General features: G+C 40.2%; 1 protein-coding gene across 4 annotated transcripts in view; it reads left to right on the forward strand.

Annotated features, from left to right (window-relative positions):
* The window catches only part of LOC144688517 (zinc finger and BTB domain-containing protein 46-like), an 89,903-nt gene extending 85,825 nt beyond the window's left edge, over positions 1 to 4,078 (forward strand). For all 4 annotated transcript variants that reach the window (XM_078555190.1, XM_078555188.1, XM_078555189.1 and 1 more), the window contains one exon: positions 1,690 to 4,078. In XM_078555190.1, the coding sequence (XP_078411316.1) occupies positions 1,690 to 2,478 (789 nt within the window). In that variant the 3' untranslated portion in view covers positions 2,479 to 4,078. The remainder of the gene's footprint in view (positions 1 to 1,689) is intronic.
* Positions 4,079 to 24,621: the final 20,543 nt, after the last annotated feature.

Genomic DNA, 24,621 nt, shown 5'->3' on the forward strand with positions numbered 1-24,621 from the left:
AAGTCTCCCAAGGTCTATATTTTTCTAGAGTAAAATGATCCACTTTCCTGAACCTATTATGATAGCCAAGGTTTTTAAACTACGGATTAACCTAGTGGCCCTCTGAAACATCTCCAGAGCCTTTCTATTTCTCCTCATGTGAAGAGACCAGAACTGAACATAGTATTCCAGATGTGACCTAACTCAGGTTTTGAACACTGTACTGCTCTTTGTTTTGTGGCAAATAATCCTAACTATCTTTCACTATCGTCTCTTCACATTGTGCACCTTTTGGGACTATTGCATTACCTTCACAGATTTAAATTCAGATGCAGCATGGTATGCATTACAGTACATTTCACCTGGATTAAATGTTACCTCACCACCCCACAATACTCCCCAAATGATGGCCTTTCCTCCCATTGCATCTAGATCAGACCGTCATTTTTGTGTCTCAAGGACTCTGATACCTGCAAAGATTTTTGAGTAATTTATGAATTTGCAGACTACCCACAATGCCTTCATCCAGATCATTATTGTAAATCATGAAGACTAACAGCCCTAACAGCAAACCCTGCAGAACTCCACTTGTAAATAGTCCGCTAACAGAGTCGCTATTACTAATGACAGTTCTCTGTCTATGAGAACAGAACTAATTCTGTATGCAACCCAGGATCTGTCCTTCAATCCCAAAGTACTCTCTTGTATAAAACCTAGTAAATATGCAACTCAATTTGAAGACAACGTAAACAAAGCAAAATACTGCAGATCATGGAGATCTGAAATAAAAAACAAAAAATGCTGGAAATACTCTTGTGGGTCAGGCAGCATGTGTGGAGAGAAAGAGTTAAACATTTTAGGTTGAGATGTTCTGATGAAGGGTCATGAACTGAAAGGTTAATTCTTATTTCTCTTCACAGATGCTACCTGATGTGCTGAGTATTTCCAGCATTTTTTTTGTTTTTATTATTTATTGTTCTTTAAGAATACTTGTTAAAGAAACTGAAAAGCAAATTCTCATTGTTCTTCTTCGCCTTCCCACCATTATTCTGCCAAATCAGTGAGAACAATTTAGGCTGTAACAGCACTGCCACTGCTTGAGTTGTAGAGAGGATTTGTAAGATCAGTAGGTTGCCTTGATAATTTGTCTATTTTAAAGATCTGCTTCAGCCTCTTTCGGTAGAGATTTGTCAAATCTCAATTGTGTATGATGGTAAAGGTACTTCTAGATTTACGCTTACCAGTATCAAATATTGTCAGGTCGCTCGTCCAATGGTTCAGAGAAATTTATCAAGCAAGTAGTTGAGTCAGATTGGTCTTGTACCCCTGAGTTACTGAGAGGAAAACCAGTCATGCTCCCTGCTTCAGATTGTTATCTGGTGACCCTGTTGAAGTGTGCATGTGGATCTTGAGGGCAAGGAGATCAAATAACTTGCCAACACTTGCTGTCCCAGCTTACGTATTTAAATAGTGACTGCTTCTGAGATATAAAAGGGTGCCTGTAAAACCACACTGCAGAAAGCTGTAGGAAGTGAAAAAAATGGGTGATGGAAATATTTTCTCAAAACTTCTCTCGCATCACATCTAAGCTGCTCTTTTGAGTGATCTCCCAAACCACTTATACCAAGTTTTTTATTTCACCAGGGACTTTTTAGGTAGAATCCTTTTTTAAAGAAAAAACACTAAACATAATTTGTTTCATCTATTTAGGTGCACAGCAAAGACAAAAAATACGTCTGCAAAGTCTGCAACAGAGTCTTCATGTCAGCAGCCAGTGTTGGCATTAAGCACGGCTCTAGACGTCATGGAATATGTGTGGATTGTGCCGGTGGAAGTCTGATGTCTCAGCTAGACCAGGATGGTGCAGATGAGTCTCCAGATGGAATGTTCTCTGCAGAAAACCCGTACCCTGATGAACATGGGGAAATCCAGTATGCTGACGAGCATGGAGAAAATCAATACCCTGAAGATCATGGTGAAAGCCAGTACCCTGATGAACATGGGGAAAGCCAGTACCCTGACGAACATGGGGAAAGCCAGTACCCTGACGAACATGGGGAGAGCCAGTACCCTGACGAACATGGGGAGAGCCAGTACCCTGACGAACATGGGGAAAGCCAGTACCCTGACGAACATGGGGAGAGCCAGTACCCTGACGAACATGGGGAAAGCCAGTACCCTGATGAACATGGAGAAAGCCAGTACCCTGACGAACATGGGGAAAGCCAGTACCCCGATGATCATGGAGAAAGCCAGTACCCTGATGAACATGGGGAAAGCCAGTACCCCGATGATCATGAGGACAGAGAAAGGGAGGTTGATGAAGAAATGGCAGACGGTGAAGAGGAAATGAAGTGGAAGGATGATGATGTGATTCCGCAGGCTGATATAATTCTGGAAGATGATAAGGAGGTGATAGATTCCCAACAAGACCAAGAGAATCAAGAAATTCCTGTAGCAGATGACAAGGATTTCGGATGGATTTCACAAGAAATGTAGCCTTTGGGCTACTTTTACATTCTAGAGTGCATCAGTGCACCATAGTTCTTTAGAGTGCTAGCTGTTCACTAATGTACATGTTAAATTGTAGTCGGGCAGTTTTACAAGAACATTATATTTACAAAAAATACTATTCAGAAAGATATGTACACCAGTGATTTTTCAGGTTCATTGTCCACTTGTGAAATTTAGGATTAGATGTTAAAATTTGGGGCATTTTACCAGTGGTTCTATACACCTTTCTTTTTAAATTTCATCATAATTTTGAAGAATATTGGTAAATTGAGATTTTCAATCATTTTCTGAGCTATTGTTGTCCTTTAAAATGTAACCAGATCTGGATTGCCTCTGTGTATGCAGGATCCAAAGCACATTGCTAACTGTTGAAAGATAATGAAACAACCATTGAGTAACAAAGAGTTTATCTAACTGTTTGCTTCCCAAGTATCAATCTGTAATAGTTGAAGTTCTCATTCCCTCCTGCAGCCCAAAAATATTGATGTGAAAACCCCATCATTTTGTGTGTTAATAGATTAGACATCACTGACAAATTATGCATAAAAACAAGAAAGGTGTACATTCCCAAACAAGATTCTCCACTTTGCAAACAGATGAGACATTCCTTCATTCTGTAACGTCTCCGTGCACACAAATTCTATCATAGATTTAGTTTTCTGAGTTAGTGCATTTTAAGAAGTGTTTCATAATGGGGCTTCTTTGCTATGGCGGGTGTGAGTCATGTGCTGCGTTGTGTTATTTTAACATTTCAATGTCTATATTTTTGGCCTTCTCGTGGAGATTAATTTTGGCTGTGTCATGACATGAAGCTTTTCACAAAGTTCAAAGCTGTGCCAGATCTCTCTGCTCTTTAGACAAGGAAGTAAAGAGTTAACTTATTTGTTGCATTGATAAAAAGGTAGCACATGCTTTTTTTAGTTATAATGTACACTAAATACTGAATATATACCAAATTATATGTTTTAATAGAATTTACTTTGGATACTTTACTGATGATTTTTGTTTATCATTTAGAAAATGCAAAAAAACTGGAATTGTTCAATATATTTCAGAAAATCAAATCTTATCATGTTTTGGCTTGTTAGTGGTAATATGTGCAAATCCTTACTAAATTAAGCCATAACTATGGTTACTTTTTAGAAATCTATATTGTATTTCAGATTTCTGCCTTTTACATTAGGAGTTTTGCCTGATGAAAGTTTTTAAGAGTGCTGTGTGAGTATGCTCATATATTTATTTTTTCAACATGCTTTCAGCTGGATTTGTTAAAAGCGCTTAAAGCTGTTGAAATCTTCTCTGCTTGGAATATTATTCTATATGATACTGACTTTGTAATTATAAACTTGTGTTTGTATTCAAGATGTGTTTAATATTCAGAGTTAGTTATGAGTAGTGGGAGAAGATGACTGTGCATTGTACTGATCTCTGTAAATGTAGTAATTACATTTCTTTTTTAGGTGATTATGCTTTCTGTATCTTAGGCATGCCAAAGGTCTGCCTAAAGTTCATGTGCTGGGAATAGCTTGGATATACTCACACCCAAATCAATCTTAAATAAACCGGGAAGTGCTGCCAAAGCAAACCATTGCTGTGCTCGTTTTGAAGCTTTTCTGTAATACCTAACTTTGACGCTATGTTTCCATCAAGTATAAAGGCATGAGAATGCTATATGTATACCTTTATACGTGGCCATATGCACTGCTTTTGAGAGTAGCGTATCAAACACGGAACGATTGTTTAAAAACTGCCAGCTATGGAATTTTGCGCAGGGTAAAATAATGAAGGATTGCCATGGATCGTTATGGCTCTAAAGTCTTATGTTACACTGACTGCTTTCTCTCAGTTACATCTAAATTACTGCGCTACACATGGATGCAAAAAGTTGATTCCCAGTCATTTATATAAATGCAAAAAGGTGACTTTGAATCCATTGTTTCACTTTATCCATTTGAAAATATTGAAAAGTAATGTTATACATGGGATAGTTTCATTGAACATTCTGGAGTTGTAACAATACAATGGGAATCATAGCTTTGCGCTCTCTCAGGAATCTACACTTTGGAGAAGCATGTCAGTCATTTTTTTAAAGTTAAGAAATACCATTCATAGTCCTAGAACTTGTGCTTTGGGTATCATAAAATCCTGTATTAGCAATGCCTGAAAAAGACTCTTTGCTTATGTTAGAATACTGCATTGTTCCTGTTTGATGAACTAGAATGCCCTTAAGCAGATTTTCAAACTGAGAAAGAAATTTTTGAATTAATCACATTTTGATTACATTACAGAAATGAAACCTAGCAAGATGTGAATAGCAGTTAGAGTTGATTTTATCTTAATACTGAAGTAATCAAGAGCACTTACACTCATCAAGTATACTCGCTGTGAACACAATTGTCAAATTAGAAAAACTGAAAAAATACAGATATGTGCAAACAATGTTAGTGAATCCATCTAAAAAATTCAGTTTAATGGCCCGAACAACTGAATATCACTGCAGTGTGGTGCAGAACAATATTGGCTGAGGTATCTAAATCACCAACCCATTGGATCATGTTTGATGGATGGCCCTCAGAGAAACAGATCAAAAGGGGGCGTTGCATTTCCAATTTAAAGAAAAGTCTGCTATCAATATTTAGATATGTAAAAATATAATCTCCTTTTCAACCTAACCATTTTTATACAAATGTGCGTGTATGCAATTTCTATTAACAGATACGACAGTGGCTAGATATAGTTCCTTCTTCTTTAAAATAACAGGTTCAGTTGGTTTCTTACCAAGGAAAGTAATGAAACACTGAGAACGGATGCAACCATTGAATCATGAAGGCAGCTAAAATCATATAAATAAATATCCCAATGGGCAAACTATTTTAACATGGAAGTTCTGCTAAATGAAGATTGACCTGACTTGGCTTTTAACTGGACTAATCTTGTGGCCTTTTCAGCCAATGCTGCTTAGTCTTAGCCTTGAAAGGCCTAGACTAGAGGCAAGGTTGAAAAGGTGCTGGAATAATAAGACTCTATGCTTGTCAGAAAGAGTAGAAGTCCGCAAAGTAAAAGAGGACACTGCACTATTTTGCGCCCAAGTTTAAAGTATCCTGCTGAAATGCCCTGGTTAGGACATAAATTGAATAACATATTCAGCAAGGCACAAGAGAATCTGCAAAACTCCAGAAGTGATGCTGATTCCTATTCTCCAAGTTGTGAGGAAATATTGGAAAAAAGAAGTGCACTTGAAAGGAGGTGAATGAGAAATATGTAAGATACAAGGTGGAAAAGAAAGGGTTAGTCCTCAGTACGAATTCAAATTAAACCATAACTATTAACCAAAGGGATACAAGTACAAAAAGATGATAAAGTTCGGAATTGATTTGAGGAAACGTTTTTTCCACAGGAGTAATTAAGACCTGGAATGGTCTTCTGGGTAGTGTACTGGTATCTTTGCAGAGGTATTTAGATGTAGACTGCAGGTTTTTAAGGAATATGAGCTGGATATGTTCACATTATTACATATAATTCCTATATTGTAAATTGAAGGCAGCTGAGATTTTTAATAATGCAAAAACTAAAATAACACTCATGCAAACTGAGGTAATCTTTTTGTTAATCCAATACAAATTATGAAGGATTTTTTCTCTCTTTATTTTTTCCCTTTCCTTTCCTCCATTTGAGGTGTGGAATCCTCGCCAAGGTGTGGATTAGAGGATACCGATAACCCTCCAGCCCATCATCCAAATGGTCGTTATTTATGTGTGAAATGTGGGTGTTATCGCAAACCTAATGCAGTTCTTAACTGATCTTCAATGCATGCACTTCCAGCAGAGGTGGCTGGTTGGCGATTGGTGAGGAATCAGGATCAACCATCGAGACTGCTTTGTCATTCAATAAAATTGTTGCTGAACTTCTACGTCAATTCCTGCCGTATCTCCATATCCCTTGTTTCCCTTAGTGCCCAAAAATCTATCCATCTCAGTCTTGAATATACTCATCAACTGACCATCCACAGCCCTCTAAGGTAGAGAATCTTAAAAATTCACTGAATGATCAAATTTCTCCTCATTTTAGTCCTAAATAGGTGACCCTTTATCTTGAGATTATGACCTCAGCATCTACAATGTCAAGCCCTCTTAAGAATTTTATATCTTTCAGTAAGATCACCTCACATTCTTCTAAAATCCAGAGTATATATGCCTACTCTACTCAATTTCTCCTCATAGGACAGCCATCTCATTACAGGAATAAATCTTGTGAACTGTCATTGCACCTTCCTCCAAGGCAAGCATATCCTTCCTTGGGTAAGGAGACCAAAACTGTACCCAAAGCCCTATATAATCGCAGAAAGATTTCCTTTCTCTTTTACTTCAACCCCTTGTAATAAAACAAAAGCAAAGTACTGCAGATGCTGGAATTCTAAAATAAAAAGCAAACAATGCTGGAAATACTCAGCAGGTCAGGCAACATCTGGAGACAAAAATAGAGCTAACGTTTCAGGTCAATGGCTCTTCACCAGAAATTGCAATAAGGGCTAACATACCACTTGCTTTCCTCATTGCTTGTTGTACATACAAGTTAACTTTGTGATCATGTACAAGGGCCCCCAAAATACCTGCGAATCCAAACATTTACTGTCTGTCATTATTTAAAAACTATTTTGCTTTTCCATTCTTCCTACCAAAGAGAATAAGTTTATGCTTTTGCGCATTATATTCCATTTGCCACTTTCTTGCCCAATCAATTTAGCGGGTCTATATCACTTTGCCTCTTTGCATCCTCCTTGCAGCTTACTTTCACACCTAGTTTTGTTTTGTCAGTAAATTTGGATATGTTACACTTGCCCCCTCATCTAAATCATTGATATAGACTATAAATAGCTGAGGCACAAGCACTGATCATTTAACAATGCCATCTATTGCCAGCGATGGCCAATGCTTTAATTTTAATACTATATTGTAATTGTAAAGATACAATGTTACTTAACTATTAAAATGATTGCATTCAATGTTGCAAGAAATTTTTGTGTATCAAAATAGGTCAACAATTCAATGTTACCGGAAAAAAGTATTTTTCCCAGTAGTAAGTTTGAGGGTGTATTCATGTTTTAATGTCGATGTGAAACAGAAACTGCTTCACACCATTGCTAAACTTGGAATGCACATCAGTTACCAAGGTCAGAACTAATTCCAAATCAAAGTGGTGTGAGACAACCCTCCCCAGGGAGTCTTGCACAGCTTCCTTCTGGTGTCAGGTCAGGCATGTTCTGATGCTATCTTTATGGTGCATGTACACTGTAAATGTAGCATCAGTCTGAAACTAACATGCCCACCCCCAGCCTCTCTCAGATGCTACTGTGTGAATGCATTCACCTCTAATAACCTAATTCACATAATCTTTCACAGTTTTTTGTTGTATAAAAGTACACAATTGTCCTACATATTGACTATTGCAACATTAAGTATTACAATTATTTTTTGTTCATCAAATAGTTGATTTACTGCCCACATCCTGAAATCAGAATTTCTCTTTCTATAGTTTCCTTAGTTGTTTTTGACATTATATTCCAATCAAACAGCTCCCCTAATTGTGTATACTGTACCTAGATCTATACTAAATAAGACGACTAAACTGGGTGTTTTGAACTGGTTTCGGGGTGTGTTTAGAATTGCAGTAGATCACAAGGAGGCATTGTAATAAAGGTTTTTTTCCTTCCTTTGGCCTCTGCTGAATGCTAATCATAATCTGGTCAAACTAGAAATAAGATGGGACCAAAGGTTAACAAGAGTTTTCGATTCAAATGCTAAGCCTGGTTTTAACCTGAAGTATTATCAAGGCAAATGGGGTGCAGGATGGATGGGAAACCGCATGGAGAATCGAGCGTAATACCCAGGCCATTTTAACTAAAGTCTTAATTGGAAATGTTCTGAACTGTCTCTTGTTCATTGGTGGGAATTAGATCCAGGTTGGAGGATAGGAGCAAATATTGTAAAGGACTACCCCGGCATAAGGCATTTCCAAACAGATGCCAATGCTGGGAGAGAGAGAGGCAAGCCTTATGGAATTCCTGCTCTTTTATCAAAGAAAATGCACAAAATTATTCAGAGTGGTGGCTTTGGTGCCATGCAGTCTGATGTGTCTAGTTAAAATTGTGTTGCAGAACTGATATAATTCAGATCAAAACCTTTGAATGTTAATCGATCTTGCTTGACTGTGGTGTGTTGCCCACCTGAAAAATATTTTTGCTGAGTTAAAATGTTGGGGGAGCAAACCTCCTGGCTACCATTTTAATCCACCACACTCATTTGCCCCCAGGATTAAAATTGAGACTTAAGTCTTCCATGGCACAGCTCAGTTCATTAAAATGGCATGAAATAAATTAGATTTCTGTTTAGTTACACCCACAAATTATATGCCAACAGTCGTTTGGTAACAACCATTATTTTATTTACATTTATTTTACTATAATCCAAATGTCTGAGTTAATATGACCACATGAATTTTTGAATCAGAATTTCACCAGGACTTCTAAAATCTCTTGAATGATTATGAAGCTTGCAGTTCAGTTATGGTTTCAACTTTACTAGTGCACACAAAGTACTGGTGGAGTAGACTGTCATATATATTGGGGCAGAGGTTTTCCAGCTGTTGCATGCTCAAAACATAAGTATCACTTACAACTAAAGGTATCTATCTGGATTATTAGAAATCATGCTTGTAGTCAGAAAGTTCTTGGAACAAAAAAAAACTAATCCAGTTGTACAGTGTATACTGCAGCCATGGTTTAGTTGGTAGCACCCTCACTTCTGAGCCAATCGGTTGTAGGTTCAAGGCCCGGCCCACTCCAGAGATTTACACACAAAATCTAGGCTGACCTCCACTGAGGCAGTGCTACATTGTCAAAGATGCTGTCCTTGGGATGAGATGTTAAACCCAGGCCTTGTCTGCTCTTTAAGGCGGATGAAAAGATTCCATGACACTATTTTGAAGAACAGCATAAGCATTATCCCTGGCCAATATTTATCCATCAAACAACATCACGCAAAAGAAAATTATCTGGTCATCTATTGAAGGAGGCTGAATTTGCCAGAGGCCTCAGGCTGGCATGCAAAGCAATCACTACGCTGATTTGCCACATATTTTGGGAGTAAGTTAAATTGTTTCCCAGTATCTTTGCTTCAATAACCATCTGTGCAGAAAAGCATTTCCTGTTCTATGGCCTTTATGAAAGCTCGTAATTTCCTCTTTTGATCTTACAGCTACTTGTTACCCAATCAGTGGAAAGAGCTGTTCACTGCTCACCTCTAAACCTTTTAAAATTTTGTAAATATCCATTAGATCCCCTGATTAGAAACAAAAATTACAAATGGCTCGAAGTGGAACTTTTGGTAATTACTAAATTGCATCAATTTAGAAATTTAAGTACCAATTCGATCTTTATATCTGTCCTTTCAAAGGTAGCTTTTTCCCAGTTATTGTGTCAAGTTACTACCGTGAAAAATTATTTTCCCATATATAAATAACAGTACAAACATATCAGCTATAAATCATGTTCGTGTTTTACTGAGAACACTTCTGGTTTCCCTTTCGGCCTTTTTATGTTCCAACTAAGGTGTTTGCTCTTCCTCTAATCTACTGCAGGACTAGCTTGCACTGAAGTAACTTGCACAGAAGGAACCAAAAAGGAAATAAACAGTTATTTTCTGCTCAGATTGATCCAATGCATGTTGCATGGTAAATGGAAGGAAGTGTGACATTGAATTCAACCTCATTTTTCTGATTGGCATCATGCACATTGCTGATAAGTTTCCATTAAAGAGATTTTGAATTGCCTCTAGGGTCATCTCAGATATCCTCTTTCTTTCACATGATCAAGTAGCCAGGAGGCATCTGGTTCTGTCAGGTCTAGCTACAGGAATGTTTTAAAATAAGCATGTAAAAACAACTTTCAAAATGAATCAAGTCTGTGACAACATTACACTCAGCTCAGAGGTATTCGAATGAACAGGAACACTAGGCTAATAATGAGAGTTATACTTGATTGTAGAATCATATTCAATTTTACCTAAGGGTTCCTGCTTTTGTCTTTGAAAAAACATTACATGGAAAATATACAAATCAAAAATAAATAATTTATGCAGCTTATGATCTAGAATGCACAGCACAAGAGGGTGTTGGAAGCAGATTCATTTCACAACTTCAGGATGTCCCAATGCACTTTACAGCCTTTGAAGTTACTGAATATGGCACACAGCAAGGTCCCAAAAGCAATAATATGATAAGGGCCAGATAATTTGTTTTAGGTAAAACCAGAAAATGCTGGAAATACTCATCAGGTTTGGCATCACCTGTTTCAGGTCAATGACCTTTCCAGCATTTCCTTTTTCTATTTCAGATTTTCATCTGCAGTAGTTTGCTCTTGTAATGTTTTAGTTGTTGGCTGAGGGATAAATATTGGCTAGGACATTCCCTGTTGTTCGAATACTGACATGGGGTACTTTTATGTCTAGATGAGAGGGCAGATAGGGGTCTCAGTTTAACATTTATTTGAAAGATGGCACCTCCATCAGTCCAGTGCTTCCTCAAAAGGGCATTGGATATATACTTGAAAAGGGAAAATGTGCAGGGCTATGGGAAAAGAACCAGAATTAACTCAATAGCTTTTTAAATGAGTTGGTATGGACATGGTGAACCAAATGGCCTTCTGTATTCTATAATACCAATATAGAACTAACATTTTGTAAATAGAATTTACTATACTTGCTGCAATGCAACAATACCATGAAGTGCAAACTATGGTAAAATTCTATACTTGAGGGTCAAAAAGGGTTAATTTCATCATGTATGTACTTCATAAAATTGCTAACTAAAAATTAACTTTTTTTTTAAGGATCCTGGCAGGTTTACATAACTGAGAAAAATGTTTCCTGATTTCACTGCTAATGGCCTAGCTCCAATTTTAAAGCTTTTTTGTGCCATGCGAATTTTCAAACCCTGTTTGCAAAACTGAAGACGAGCATGCAAAAACTCAATCCTATTACTCCACCCATGTTTTGTAACTTTAGGAAAGCTCTAATGTCTGGGACTATGCTTGTATGAAATGAAGCTAATTCCATCTCTTTTTTTCTCTCTCTCTGAATGCCAGCTTTGTGCCCATTGGAGGATTGTCCAAAAGAAATGCACAGTAGATTTTGAGCCCAGCCCTTCTCAGAGCAAAGCATCTGAGCAAGGCCATACTGCCATCTATTGAATCTGGGAAGAAGGTAAATATTTCCTTTTGTCAGTGCAGAAAGAAGAGAATCTGCACTCGAGGCCTTTTGGCTGCTGTTCTTGGTCAGCAGCCAGGAGGCTGCAAAGCCAGCAGCCATTACTATTGTTTCAGACCTTTCAGGCTTAGAGTAACAGCTTCTCCCTCCATTTCTAGGTGCAAAACTCTGCCTGGAGAAGTGGGGGGTTGGTGGGGCTGGGGGTAACAGTGTATGGCTGAGGTGCACGCAGTTTATTCAAAATGAACAAACTTGCAAATACAGGTATGATTCAGGTCAGAACAGGCAAAGTGTATTCTGCTTGACCAGTATGTTGGAATGGTCCTGACTTTCCTTCCCAAGAACAGACCAGACACTGACTGCAGATGCCTTTTGAAATTGAACTGGATAGTCACATACCTTTCATTATTTCATAAATAATGGAGAAAAAACCCATGAATCGCCCTATCCACAGTTCAGCTTTGAACACAGGGTTGAAACTTGGGATGTGTGTGTTGCTGGTAAGCATTTATTGCCCATCCCTAATTGCCCTGAAGAGGTGAGTTGTTTTCTTGAACCTCTGCAGTCCACCTGATGAAGGTGCACTTAAAGTGCTGTTAGGGAGGGAGTTTCAGGAATTTGACACACCGACAGTGAAGGCAATATATTTCCAAGTCAGGATGATGTGTGACTTGGAGGGGAACTTGCAAGTGGTGGTGTTCCCGTGTGTCTGCTGCCCTTATTCTACTAGGTGGTATAGGTGACGGGACTGGAAGGTACTGTCGAAGGAGGCTTGGCGCGTTGCTGTGCATCTTTTAGATGCTACACACTGCTGCCACTGTACACCAGCAGTGCAGGGAATGAAAGTTTAAGGTTGTGAATGAGGTGTCAATCAAGCAGCACTGATATTAACATTAAACTGATATTAATTTTAATTTTAAAAGTGTGCTAGCAAACCCAATAGTATAACTGTGAACTCAATGAAATACAGGTATACAGGCTCTATCTTATGGAACAATTATTTAACGCCCCTTACCCTATAAACTCTGCCAGTTGATGAGTTCTCACTACCCCTTTCCGCATCTCCCTCCAGAATGTCCATTCACTTGCAATCAAGGCCCTTGCCATCTGTGAGCATATTGTGGATAATTGCATTTGCCTCGTGGCCTTGATGGAAACTTGGCTGATGGGTGATGATAACCCCTTTCCCCTTAATGAAGTATCGCCAGCGGGCTCCATTGCGGTTATCATGTGGCCCTTATCACCAAGCCATATTTTGGCCTGTCCCCTACACTGGAACCTTAAACTCCTTGGAGCATCTCACTTTGTTCCATCCCTCTTTCTCCTTTAAAATCCTTATTCTCTACCACACCAAGTTTCCCACTGAGATATCATCATTGTTTTCCACCCTCAACTTCTGCATGAAATGACTTCTCATCCTTGATGATTTCCTCTGAGCTCACAGCACTCATATACTCCTTCAAACTTTTCCTCCATATACTCCTTTACTCATATTCATGACTACCCCCTTGACCTTGTCACCTCGCTTGGCCTCTCTGCACCCATTGTATCAATCACAGAGCAATTCAGTTCCTTGAATTGCTCTCCATTCACATCTCCCTCCCCCCTTTTCAATCCCACTTCCTTCTGTACTTATTCCTGGTAAAAGATCTCCCCCAAATCAATTATAATGGACCTATAAAATTCCAAATGTCTAGCCTTTACGACAGCTACTGATTTGTTCAATCATACTCTAACCTCCAACTTTGAAGGTGGTGAGTTGCCTTCTTGAACCGCTGCAGTCCATGTAGGGTTTGGAAGGGAGTTCCAGGATCTTGACTCAGCAACAGTGAACGGCGATATGTTTCCAAGTCAGGATGCGTGTGACTTGGAGGGAAACTTGCTACTAGTGGTGTTCCCATCTGTCTGCTGCCAACAATTGTGAGGAACTTATAGATTTATTTGTCACTAAGATCGAGACCACCCATTCAACTGCCTCAGCCAGTTTCTTCCCTCCCCTAGTGCATCAAGTCAAACTTTCCCTAAGGTTGCCCCTGCCCTAGCCTTGAATTCACATATTTCTCTAGTTTCTCTTTTACCTCACACACACTCCATGCTCATCTTGCCCATGAGACATGTATCCTGCTCTTCAAACCTATTCTCACCAAACTACTGGCCACCCAACTCCATGGACATCCCCAACCTCAACCATGGCAAAGCTCAGCTTGAGGGCAAAAGATAAGATTAAAACATTCACAACTATTTTCAGCCAGAAATGCCAACTTGATGATCCATCTCAGCCTCCATCTAAGAGCCTCATCAACACAACTGCTAATCTCTACCTCATTCAATTCAATCCAAATTATATCAAGAAACAACTGAGCGCACTGGATACAGCAAAGGTTATGGGCCCCAAGAATATCTTGACAGTGGTGCTGAAAAATTATGCTCCTGAAATAGCCCCACCTCTAGTCAAACTGTTCCAATACAGTTGTAACACTGGCATCTACCCAACAAAGTGGGAAATTGCCCAGTTGTGTCCTGTCCAGAAAAAGTAGGTCAAATCAATGTCACCAATTACCACCTCATCGGTTTACTCTCAATCATCAGCAAAGGGATGAAAGGTATCGTCAGCAGTGCTATCAAGTTGCACTTGCAATAAACTTCTCATTCGTACTCAGTTTGGATTTCACCAGGACCAGTTGGTTCCAGACCTCATTACTATCTTGGTCTAAAAATGGACTAAGAGCTGACATGAATATGACTGCCCTTGACATCAAGGCAGTATTTGGAGCACAAAGAAGTCCTATTAAAATTGAAGTCAATGTGGATCAGAAGAGAAAGATCTCTCCTGGCTGCACTCATACTTAGCATGAAGGAAGATGGTTGTGGTTTTTGGAGGCCAGACTTCTTAGCCACAAGATATCACTGTAGGGGTACCTCAGGGCAGTGTCCAAGGTTCAACCATCTTCAGCTGCTTCGTCAATGGCCTTCCTTCATAAGATTGCTGATGATTGCACAGCGTTCAGTTCCATTCAAATTCCTCAGTTAATGAGCTGTCCATGCCTGTATGCAACAAGATCTGGACAACATCCAGGCTTGGGCTGATAAGTGGCAAGTGACATACAAGCTACACAAGTGCCAGGCAATGAACATCAACAAAAAGAGAATCTAACCATTTCCTCATTATGTTCAATAGCTTTACCATCATAAATTCCCCCACCATCACCATCCTGGGGGTTACCATTGACCAAAAACTTAATTGGACCAGCCACATAAATACTGTGGCTACAAGGGCAGATCAGAAGTTGGGTATTCTGTAGCAAGTGACTCACCACCTGACTTCTAAAATTCTTTCCACCGCCGACAAGACACAAGTCAGAATTGTGATTTAATTCTCCTTACTTGCCTGGTTGATTCCGGATTCTACAACAATGAAGAAGCTTGACAACATTCAGGACAAAGCAGTTCACTTGATTGGACCCCCATCCATCACCCTAAACATCCACTTCCTCCATCACTCTATAATGTGACTACAGTACATGCCATCTATAAGACTTGCCAAAGCTTCTTTGACAGCACCTCCCTAACCCACAGCTCTTACCCCCTCGAAGTTTGAGGGCAGCAGGGTCCAAGTCATACACCATCTTGACTTGGAAACATATCACCGGGTCAAAATTCTGGAACTCCTCAATTTGACTTTGGGAGTACCTTTGCCACACAGACTGCAGCGATTCAAGATGACTCGCCACAATCTTCTCAAGGATAATTAGAGATGGACAATAACTGCTGGCATTGCCAATGATACCAGGTTAATAGATATTTACAGCAGGAGAAGGAACAGAGAAGATGGAAATTGGGATCCCATTTAGCTGAGGTAATAGGAGATGGGAATGTAGAAATTCCTGCATCCTCAATTGGTTTGTGCAGAATAAGTGCTAATATTCAAAGAGCAAAAAAAGAAATTAAGTTTTCTGCCATTAGCTGAGCAGTTCAGGAAGGAAGCAGGAAACTCATTTCATTTCTCTGTCATATTTCTCCCCACAGGATTTGGATGCAAGAAATAAGCAGAAAAGGTGATCCCATATTGACAACCTCAACAACAGGGGCACTCAACAGAAAATTATCCACTCTCACAATCACGCTCATTGGCCCAGATAGAATTACTCAGGAAGCAATAGATAGAATAGATGAGGAGTGGGCTTTGGGTGCTGCACAACACAGGGAAGCCAGAGAAAGAGTTAATAGAAGTCAAGAAGAGTGTTACTGAGCAGAAGCTAAGGAACTGTCAGCCCTTTGCTCAAAAGCATTTGGACAATCATCAATGTGATGCCGCTGTGAACAAAATGCCATTACTAGCAGAGCATCAAATTGATATGCAGATACTTCAAAACCCCTCCAAAAATGTTCAGTCGATGGCAGGCTGGCAGCAAAATCCGATGCTATCCTTTGTGGCAATATGAGAGAGGGCTTCTCATCAATGTAGAGCAGCCTAGAGTAAACATAGAGGCCTGGAACCAAGCCACCATTTAAATGTATAGGCTTTGACTGGTAGAATTTAGGTACTGGGTGATAGAATGAAGAGAGCAATATCTATGGGTTCTGAGATCTCCACGGTACCATTTTGGTGGATTTACAGGATATTTGGTATACTGCGTCCCCTTCTCATTAAAAATATGCCACCACGTACAGGACATTCTCTGTGGACATCAGGTCTTACAACTCCCATTCAGACCACCTCATTAATGCCACTTCCAAACCAGGCCAAATGTCTGTAGGCACAATAATTTAAATAATATTACCACATTACTTGATTATATTCAAAACTAGTGTTCGGAAATAGAGATAGTTGAGTAAGTTATATTGGTGTTTGTGGGTGTTAGGAATGAGTTTTCGCTTTAATATTTAAGTTTGACTTGTATTTCTGTATCTGTGTTAAGAAAAGGTCAAGTTGAGTTTTAGTTTCACTTTAAAAGGTGCCTGCATTTCTAATGAGAGTTTACGACTAAAAGAAGTTAAGAAAACACAAGTGTAGAAAACTGGGCTGATGCCTAGCAACAGAGGTCCAGAGAGGCAGGTCCCCCCCCAACAGACATCACACAAGAAACTGGAAAGGCAGTTTTTGAGTTCAGTTTTGAAGACAGCTGCCAGGCAGAAGCAGATGGCTCAGCTAGCCAGTTCCAAGCTAAACTTGGTTGAAAGTAGCTGCCAGGGAGAGACTAGAGCAAAGGGGACAGATAGCCAACCACAAGCTAAAGAAGAAAGTCCCCAAGAATCCAGGGGAGTGGAACAGGAGAAAATTCCAAGCAGGCCTCCTAGTCAAAGGAAGGGCAGGAACCTGGAAAAGGTCCTATTAAGAGTAAAGGGCAGAGAAAGGCTCCAAGCTTCAAGTTCCAAGCTGCAGGAAGCAGAGTCAAAGTGATATAAAGGTTTGAGAGAAGTCGTAAGGTCCAAAGAGACAACTGAAGGTCTGTAACTCTTTGCTAAGGGCATGTGAAGGCATTGGTACTGTTGATGGCTGAATCAGTGAGAGTCTGTGGATGAAAACTTGAATGCACGTGGTGACCCAGGGGAGAGGAACATCAGAAGGAGAGTTCGAAACTCTGGAGGTGAACACTTGCAGAAGGTGTCTGAGAGGTTTGGTTTGGGAGAAGATTCCAAGGCAAGTTCTTGGAGAGTGGAGATTGGGAACCCTCATGTGAAAGATGGAGTTAAGTGAGACTGGTTGGCTCACAGTGTAAGAAGCATCTGGGAGAGTTGAGGAGAGATCGATAGCATCTGTTTGGGGTGGCATCTATCAGTTGGTTTCAGAGTGTGGTGAGTCTGACCACAGGTTGCCAATTGGTTTACATGGACTGTACTCACTGTGAACATTAGAGTATAAGATAGCTTTTGTAACTTGTGTTATCCTTACAAACCTGTACATATCTGTAAAGGTATAGCTGTGGGTGAAGGAGTATTGTAATATTGTTTATCTTTTCTTGTTGAATAAATGCTTTATTCTTTTGTTAAAAGTTCATCACTGACTCCTGCGACTCTGTTCAGTAGCCACTCTCCATATATCTAAACAAACAAAGTTAGGATCTATCAAGCTGGGTTCCATCCTGGGATCAGGCTTGTCCAGTTGTAACATCAGCTAGGATCATTACACTAGTGGTATGTATATGGCTATTACTTATTACCATCACGCTTCCCCATGGAGATCATGAGTACTGTTTGCTCTTGACCCTAATCTTGTGCTTATCTGTGCTATTTGAGTGGCTGGAGTCATGGAGATGGATGGCTGCTGTATGTCAGAAACAGCCTTTTGGTACTAAAGTGACCTTGTCTCATGGTAGCCTGGTCCTCTTTAGTACAGCTTCCTGTACCGGTATAAGAAAGGGAAAGTGGAAGGGTATATGCGTCCTGCTATCCTGTGTGTCTTCCTACAAGTATTTGGTCATGGCGCTGCATCTGCACTGATCTCTCAGGATGCTCCAAAATAGATCAGTGAAGCACTGAGGTGCTTATCTGCATCCAATTATCAAGCATCTCCAAACCAGAAGAGATAATCTGAACTAACCTGACACCTGAGAATTTGATGCCAACAGTTTGATCTGGTACTTTCCAAGATTGCCTTTAAAAACATTTTATTATATATAGAAGCCTCTGCTGTGGATGTTCCCACCAATGCTACATATTTCATCATAGATTACATTACTGTTAAATGTTTCTTCAAATGCTACCTATGCTGCTGGTTAACTTGTCAAACCAGACTTCCACCTACAACAAACTACTAATACATTTTCCAGTTACCGTACCAATGCTTGACACTGTGTTAGCAGTGCCCTTTAAAATGGAGGTTCAGTAAGCAGCAGAGCCGCTGGTTCTTTAATGAGGAGGTAATGTCTTCTTACTTTCCAGCTAATAATGCCTTCCTCCTCTTGCCACCATCAACTGCTTCTGTTTGTTCAAGATCTGTGACTCTGCCAATACACTGTCCTCTTTATTACTCTCAAACTCACAGAGTGGTTATCTCGGGGTTAGAATTTAGGAAGCCTGTTGCTGGAAGCTGGTATTAACAAATACTAAAGAGTCTGTGTCTTCTGCCTGTAGCATATATTGAGGAAGGGAAAAAAAGACAGAAGTTAGAATAAACCCCGAGGAACAAAGCTGACCTGATGCAGTGGCCACCTTGTCTCTTCCTGGCCATTTCAAGATTCACTGACAATTACTGAAGGTACATGGGAAGAGAAGCAGAATGTCCTGATAAATCATCAACCTGCACACCCTTTCTTCACCATTTACAAGATATTCATTGATTGCCTCTAACCCAGCATGTCCATGGCTTCCTCCTCATTAGAAGCACATGTTCTGAGATTTCCACCAGTAACCAAAGTCTTCTGGTCATTATGGGCTAACTTCCAGTTTAAAAAAAACACAAATTGAGAGTGACATCTGGTTAGCATGAAATATAGCAAAATCCAGATGCCTGCATGTCAGAAGTGATGGGGAAGGGGGTTGCGGGTTGGAGTGGTGAGGGGTCACTGATAGAGGTAAACAACAAACAATTAGATTCCATTTTTTATATGTTGATTGTAAGGCAATGAGTTAAGAAACACAAGATGAAGGCACCATGTTAGCTCCTGTTTGAGCTTCAGGTAGGCATAGTGTGACAGCTCAATGCTAGGCAGTCACTCATTAGGCAAAGTGCTGAGGAAGGAATTGAATCCAGAGGAAGCAGTTTGTCACCATTCTGTTCACTATAGTGAGGCAACAAAAAAAAAGAGCCCCCCCCACATATCTTGGGAAAGTGACAATTGTGTCATTTCTAGGATTTTCTCAAGCAGAATATTTGCTGCAATATGGCACCTGACGTAAGGAGGCTATATATTTGAGAAGCCAGTTGGTGTTTGTTGGTCTGATGGTTCCTGTTATTATTCTCATTGTACATCAACTAGTTTTGTGTGTGTCCAGGAGCGTGTTGTGTTGTGTTGTGTGGGAGGTGTCTCCCAAAAGTATGCTGTTTCAGTCCATACTCTTTTTAACCAGAACTGTTTGTTTATAGCAAGTATTTACACATTTGGAGCTCCACACAAGGTAAGAGCTTCTCCTCTCCAAGATTTTGCTTACTACTGTCATGTAATCTGACATTTTTACATCAGCATCATGTATGCTTCTGATGTTAACCCTTTACATACATCTCCCCTCCACCACCCCCAAGCCTTTATCCCTATCATATTTGCATTCTCCTACATCTTTCCTCAAAGTCTCAGACTGCACAACGTTAGTCTCTGAGATGCTTTGACATATCTCCCTGATCTTGTTCGGATCTCTTTGAGGTCAATGACATTATGCACTCTCCCTTCTGTTGGTGTGATTGTTCTTCCCCTGGGTGACTGTAGAGCTTGTAGTTTCCTCTTCTTCAGGATCTGAGTAGTAAACCTAAGTGTCTATTGGCTTTCTTTTTAAGGATATTAAGGTGCTGTGGTTTCTCCTTATGATACCCTGGCCTGTCTCAACCCTGTAAGATCCTGGTTGTGCAATTTTTTTCAATAATTGTACCTTCCCTCTGTTGGTCCCAGACCCATAGTCTCTTCCTCTTCTGCACAGGTATCTCACGTGCTGTGTGCCTTTGATTAAAGTTCCAAACTTGGTTGCTTTTCTGCTCTTCCTCATTTTTTTTCCCTCTCTTGGTCATTCGTGGTGACATTGGGTTTGAATTTTTGTGTCAGAGTTGGAAGCTGTGTTCTCAATCTCCTACCCATTAGTAATTCTGATGGTGAGAAACCATTCTGTAGTGGTGAAGATCAATAACTCAGAAGAGCTAGATTATAGTCTTTGTTTATCTTTAATAATTAGTTAATGGTTCATATTCCTCTCTCGGCCCCTCCATTTGCTTGAGTATAGCGAGGTGAACTGGATACATGAACAAAGCCATGTTTGTTTGTGAAATCTTGGAATTGCTCATTTGCAGGTTGCAGTCCGTTATCAGATACTACAATGTCTGGAATGCCATGTGTTGAATAAATTCTTTTGAGGGAATGATTGATTGCATAGTATTACGACAGAATCAGTTTACTTCAATCCACTGTGATTCATAATCAATAATGATAAGGGAGGTTTTCCTCTTAAATTCAAATAAGTCCATTCCCATGACCTCGATGGAAATGAAGAATGCAATTGTGGTTCCTTTTACTCCTGGCTGTTTACGGTACAAGTAATACAGTTAGAAATAATTTCTTCTATAGAGTGAGTAATACCTGGCCACCAGACTGATTGTTGCACCCTCGCACAATACATTGTAATTCCTAAATTTTCTTGAAGTCTTTGAAGCGTATCAAGCCGAAGGGCTCTCAGTATAACTGATCTCTCATTGAAGATGAGTAAGTTGTCAATGACAGTGAGGTGCTTCCACTGTTCAAAATACTGGCATAGCATCGGATCACTGGAGATATAATCTGGCCATCCTTCCAGACAATATTCTCGGATTTGAAGACATTCTTCATTCTGTTTCTGGGCTTGCTTTATTTTCTGAAACTTTCTTGCAGTATATGGTTAGTGCTAAGTGATTAATGGTGTATATACTTCAACCTACTTGATGAAGTCTAAATCCTCTTGTTCAGTTCCTTCTGATGGTATTTGTGAAAGTGTGTCTGCTGTCATTTGACATTTTCTTTGCACACACTCTGTGATGGAGTCATATCTTATCAGTCCTAATCTGAAACCCTGGATTCTAGGCAGCATCCTCACAATTTCTTTCATGTTCAGAAGAATGACTAGAAGTTTTTGGTCTGTTTTGGTTTTGAAACATAATCCCATAATGTAATCTGAAAGATTTCACATGCCCACATTGCTGTCAAAGCTTCTTTTTCTATTGTGGCATATCGTTGTTCCATTTCTGTCAGTGACCTAGAGGCATAGTAGACTGGCCTAAGCTTGCTGTATTTTTGCAATTGAAATAGTACATCCCCCAGACCTGCCAAAATCCACTGTTCACATCTGATTTGGTAAATAAAAGGCTCTTAGATAGTTTTGCTAGGCTCTCATCCATGGAGGTCATCACGTGGATCTCGTGTTCCGCATGCTCTGCTTAACTGAGTTAAATCCACTCAGAATCTTAGAGCTGCTTGGTTTTGGGACCTTAACCATTCCTGAACACCATTTTGTTAGCATGGTGACCGTTGAGATATAACCCCTTCTTCTTTCTATTTCGCCATTGACTTTGTTCAAGAGTGGGTTCCTTGGGGTAAATTGGTTTAGCATCAGCTCGTAGGGTGATATGATACTCAGACTTTAATTTTCCCAGCCCTGTGAATAATTTTGGAATTTGTTTGAGTGTACTGCTGTAATTCTCAACAGCAACTTCATCCACTTTACAGATTAATTTCAGTTTTAGGCATGCCTTCCTGCTTAGTAGAGAGCATTCTTAATTTTGAATGCCATAGAGGTTTGAGGATTCCTCAATCTTTATATTTCAGTTTCACCACAAGCCGGCCTTTCACTTTTAGTTTAGCCCCCCTCCCCACCTAAGACCTTGTAATTTCATGGACGAGGGTTACAATGGAATCTGTTTGGGCCATTTTACTTCATCGGCTACAATAAAAACCCCTTCTGTGTTTAATTTAAACTCTAAGTTTACATTCATCTCATTTGTACACTGAATCAGATAGTCAAGGTGCTTCTTCTTGGGGCCCATGATCTCATGTGTGGTGGCTTTACAGATGGTTTTAGAGACAGCAGAGCTGTTGACACTGTGCTGAGCCGCTTTGAGATTAACTCTTCAAGGATCATCCTCCACCATTTCCGCTGAATCCAACATAATGCCACAATCAAACATCATCCCCTCACCCCCACTGTCAGCAGTCCATAGGAACTGTTCCCTTTGTGACACACTGGTCCACTCCTCCATCACCCCTAACTCCTCATCCTCCCTCCATGGCACTTTCCCATGCAATCGCAGAAGGTGCAACACCTGCCTCTTTACCTTCTCCCTCCTCACTGTCCAAGGCCCCAAACTCCTTTCAGGTGAAGCAGCGCTTCACTTGCACCTCCTTCAATTTGGTCTGCTGCATCCGCTGCTCCCAATGCGGTCTCCACTACATTGGGGAGACTAAACGCAGACTGGGTGACCGCTTTGTGGAACACCTTTGCTCAGCCTGCAAGCATGACCCAGACCTTCCAGCCACTTGCCATTTCAACACACCCTTGCTCTCATGCCCACATGTCCATCCTGCTGCAATGTTCCAGTGAAGCCTAGTGTAAACTGGAGGAACAGCACCTCACCTTCCAATTAGGCACTTTACAACCTTCCAGACTTAACATTGAGTTCAACAACTTGAGACCATGAACTTTCTCCTCCATCTTTACCCCCTTTTTAATCCAATTTTTTGAGTTTTTTAACTTTAATCTTTTATTTATTCTTTTTAAAATCTTTTTTCCAACCTCTCCCACCACCTGGCCATCCGTCACTGGTTTCTACATTGTGCTTTCATAGTGCGCTGACCCTTGTTTTGCTATTAACACATTCTGCACTTACCTTTATGCCTCTATCAGCACCTTCTTTAGTCTTTACCACTACCATTAACACTTCCTTTGTCATGTCCATGACATCTTTGTCAATCTCTCCTTAGCTCCGACCTATCCCTGACCTTCTATCTTGCTCTACTCTCTCTTAAACAGTATAAAATACATCACATTTCTATTTCTCTTTAGCTCTGAAGAGTCATATCGACTTGAAATATTTACTCTGTTTCTCTCTCCACAGGTGCTGCCAGACCTGCTGAGTTTTTGCAGCACTTTTTGTTTTTATTACATGAAAGGGCACCTTTAGTGACTTTACCTGAGGGTATTTTCAGTGCTGTTGGCAGGTTGAAAACTGGAGTTAAATAGTTTCTGCTGAGTGGGAAGGATTAAAATCATCCCCAGGGAGTTGCAGGAGAGGTGAGTGTACTGCTGGGAGGTGTCAATATGTTTAAGGGCCTGAGACAAGGGAAAGGAAGTAGCTGGAAAGAACAAGCTCAAAGATGAGCTTCTTGAGGAGAAAGTAACGATGGTGATGATGATCCCGAACAGAGGGAATGATAAACACTGTGTGCGCATTACGGAAAAGAAAGGCAATTAGCTGATCAGGAATTCGGCGAGATGAGGCTGGGTGGTAGGTTCTATAGATACATTTGGAGAGGTTGAAGGACAAAAATTGCAGAATGACAAAAATTATGATTTGCATGATGTGATGCTATGGAGAAGCCAGGCTCTGGAAGAGAGTGACACTATAATGAGTTATGCAGATGGTCTCAAACTTCAAGGTTAAGCAATCCATGAGTCCTTGACACTTAGGTCTGAATTTTTAGGATGGCAGGGTCTTGTTTTCCGCCATCTGAAGAGTCAGCGGGGAACTGAGGTTCTGGAGTGCTTGATGCCACATCAAAATTAACCTTTTCAAAGCCTAAGAATCCAGTCTTTCAATCTCTTCTGCATGTGTCATGAATTATCCTGGGTGATAACTAATAAAGGAAGACTTAACGAAATCATCCCACCACCCAACAGAGTAGGACAATTGAATGTCATTGCTCAATTGTCTGAATCCTGTAACAGAGTCTGCTAATTTGGCTAGAGTGGCTTTGTGATTAAACCTTGCCCCCAAGCTCTTCGAAACACCCTGAGGTTCTGAATGAAAGATGCTGTATGTCAGGGAAAGTCCTTTCTTTTACATCATTCATCAACGTGTTGAGCAGAAATACCAATTACATGGCATCCAGAGGGGAGTTGTAGAGTTTTGTATTTGTGTGGGCCTCTATTGTCGAGTTTGTCCAGATCCATCTACTTGTCTTGAAGGTGTCACACTCTGTGCAAACCTCACACCCATTTATATGCTATACATTGAACACCCCTTTGTCCTTTTGTCTGA

Source organism: Cetorhinus maximus, chromosome 13 (assembly GCF_964194155.1).
Source record: "Cetorhinus maximus chromosome 13, sCetMax3.hap1.1, whole genome shotgun sequence".
In the NCBI taxonomy this organism is placed as follows: Eukaryota; Metazoa; Chordata; class Chondrichthyes; order Lamniformes; family Cetorhinidae; genus Cetorhinus; species Cetorhinus maximus.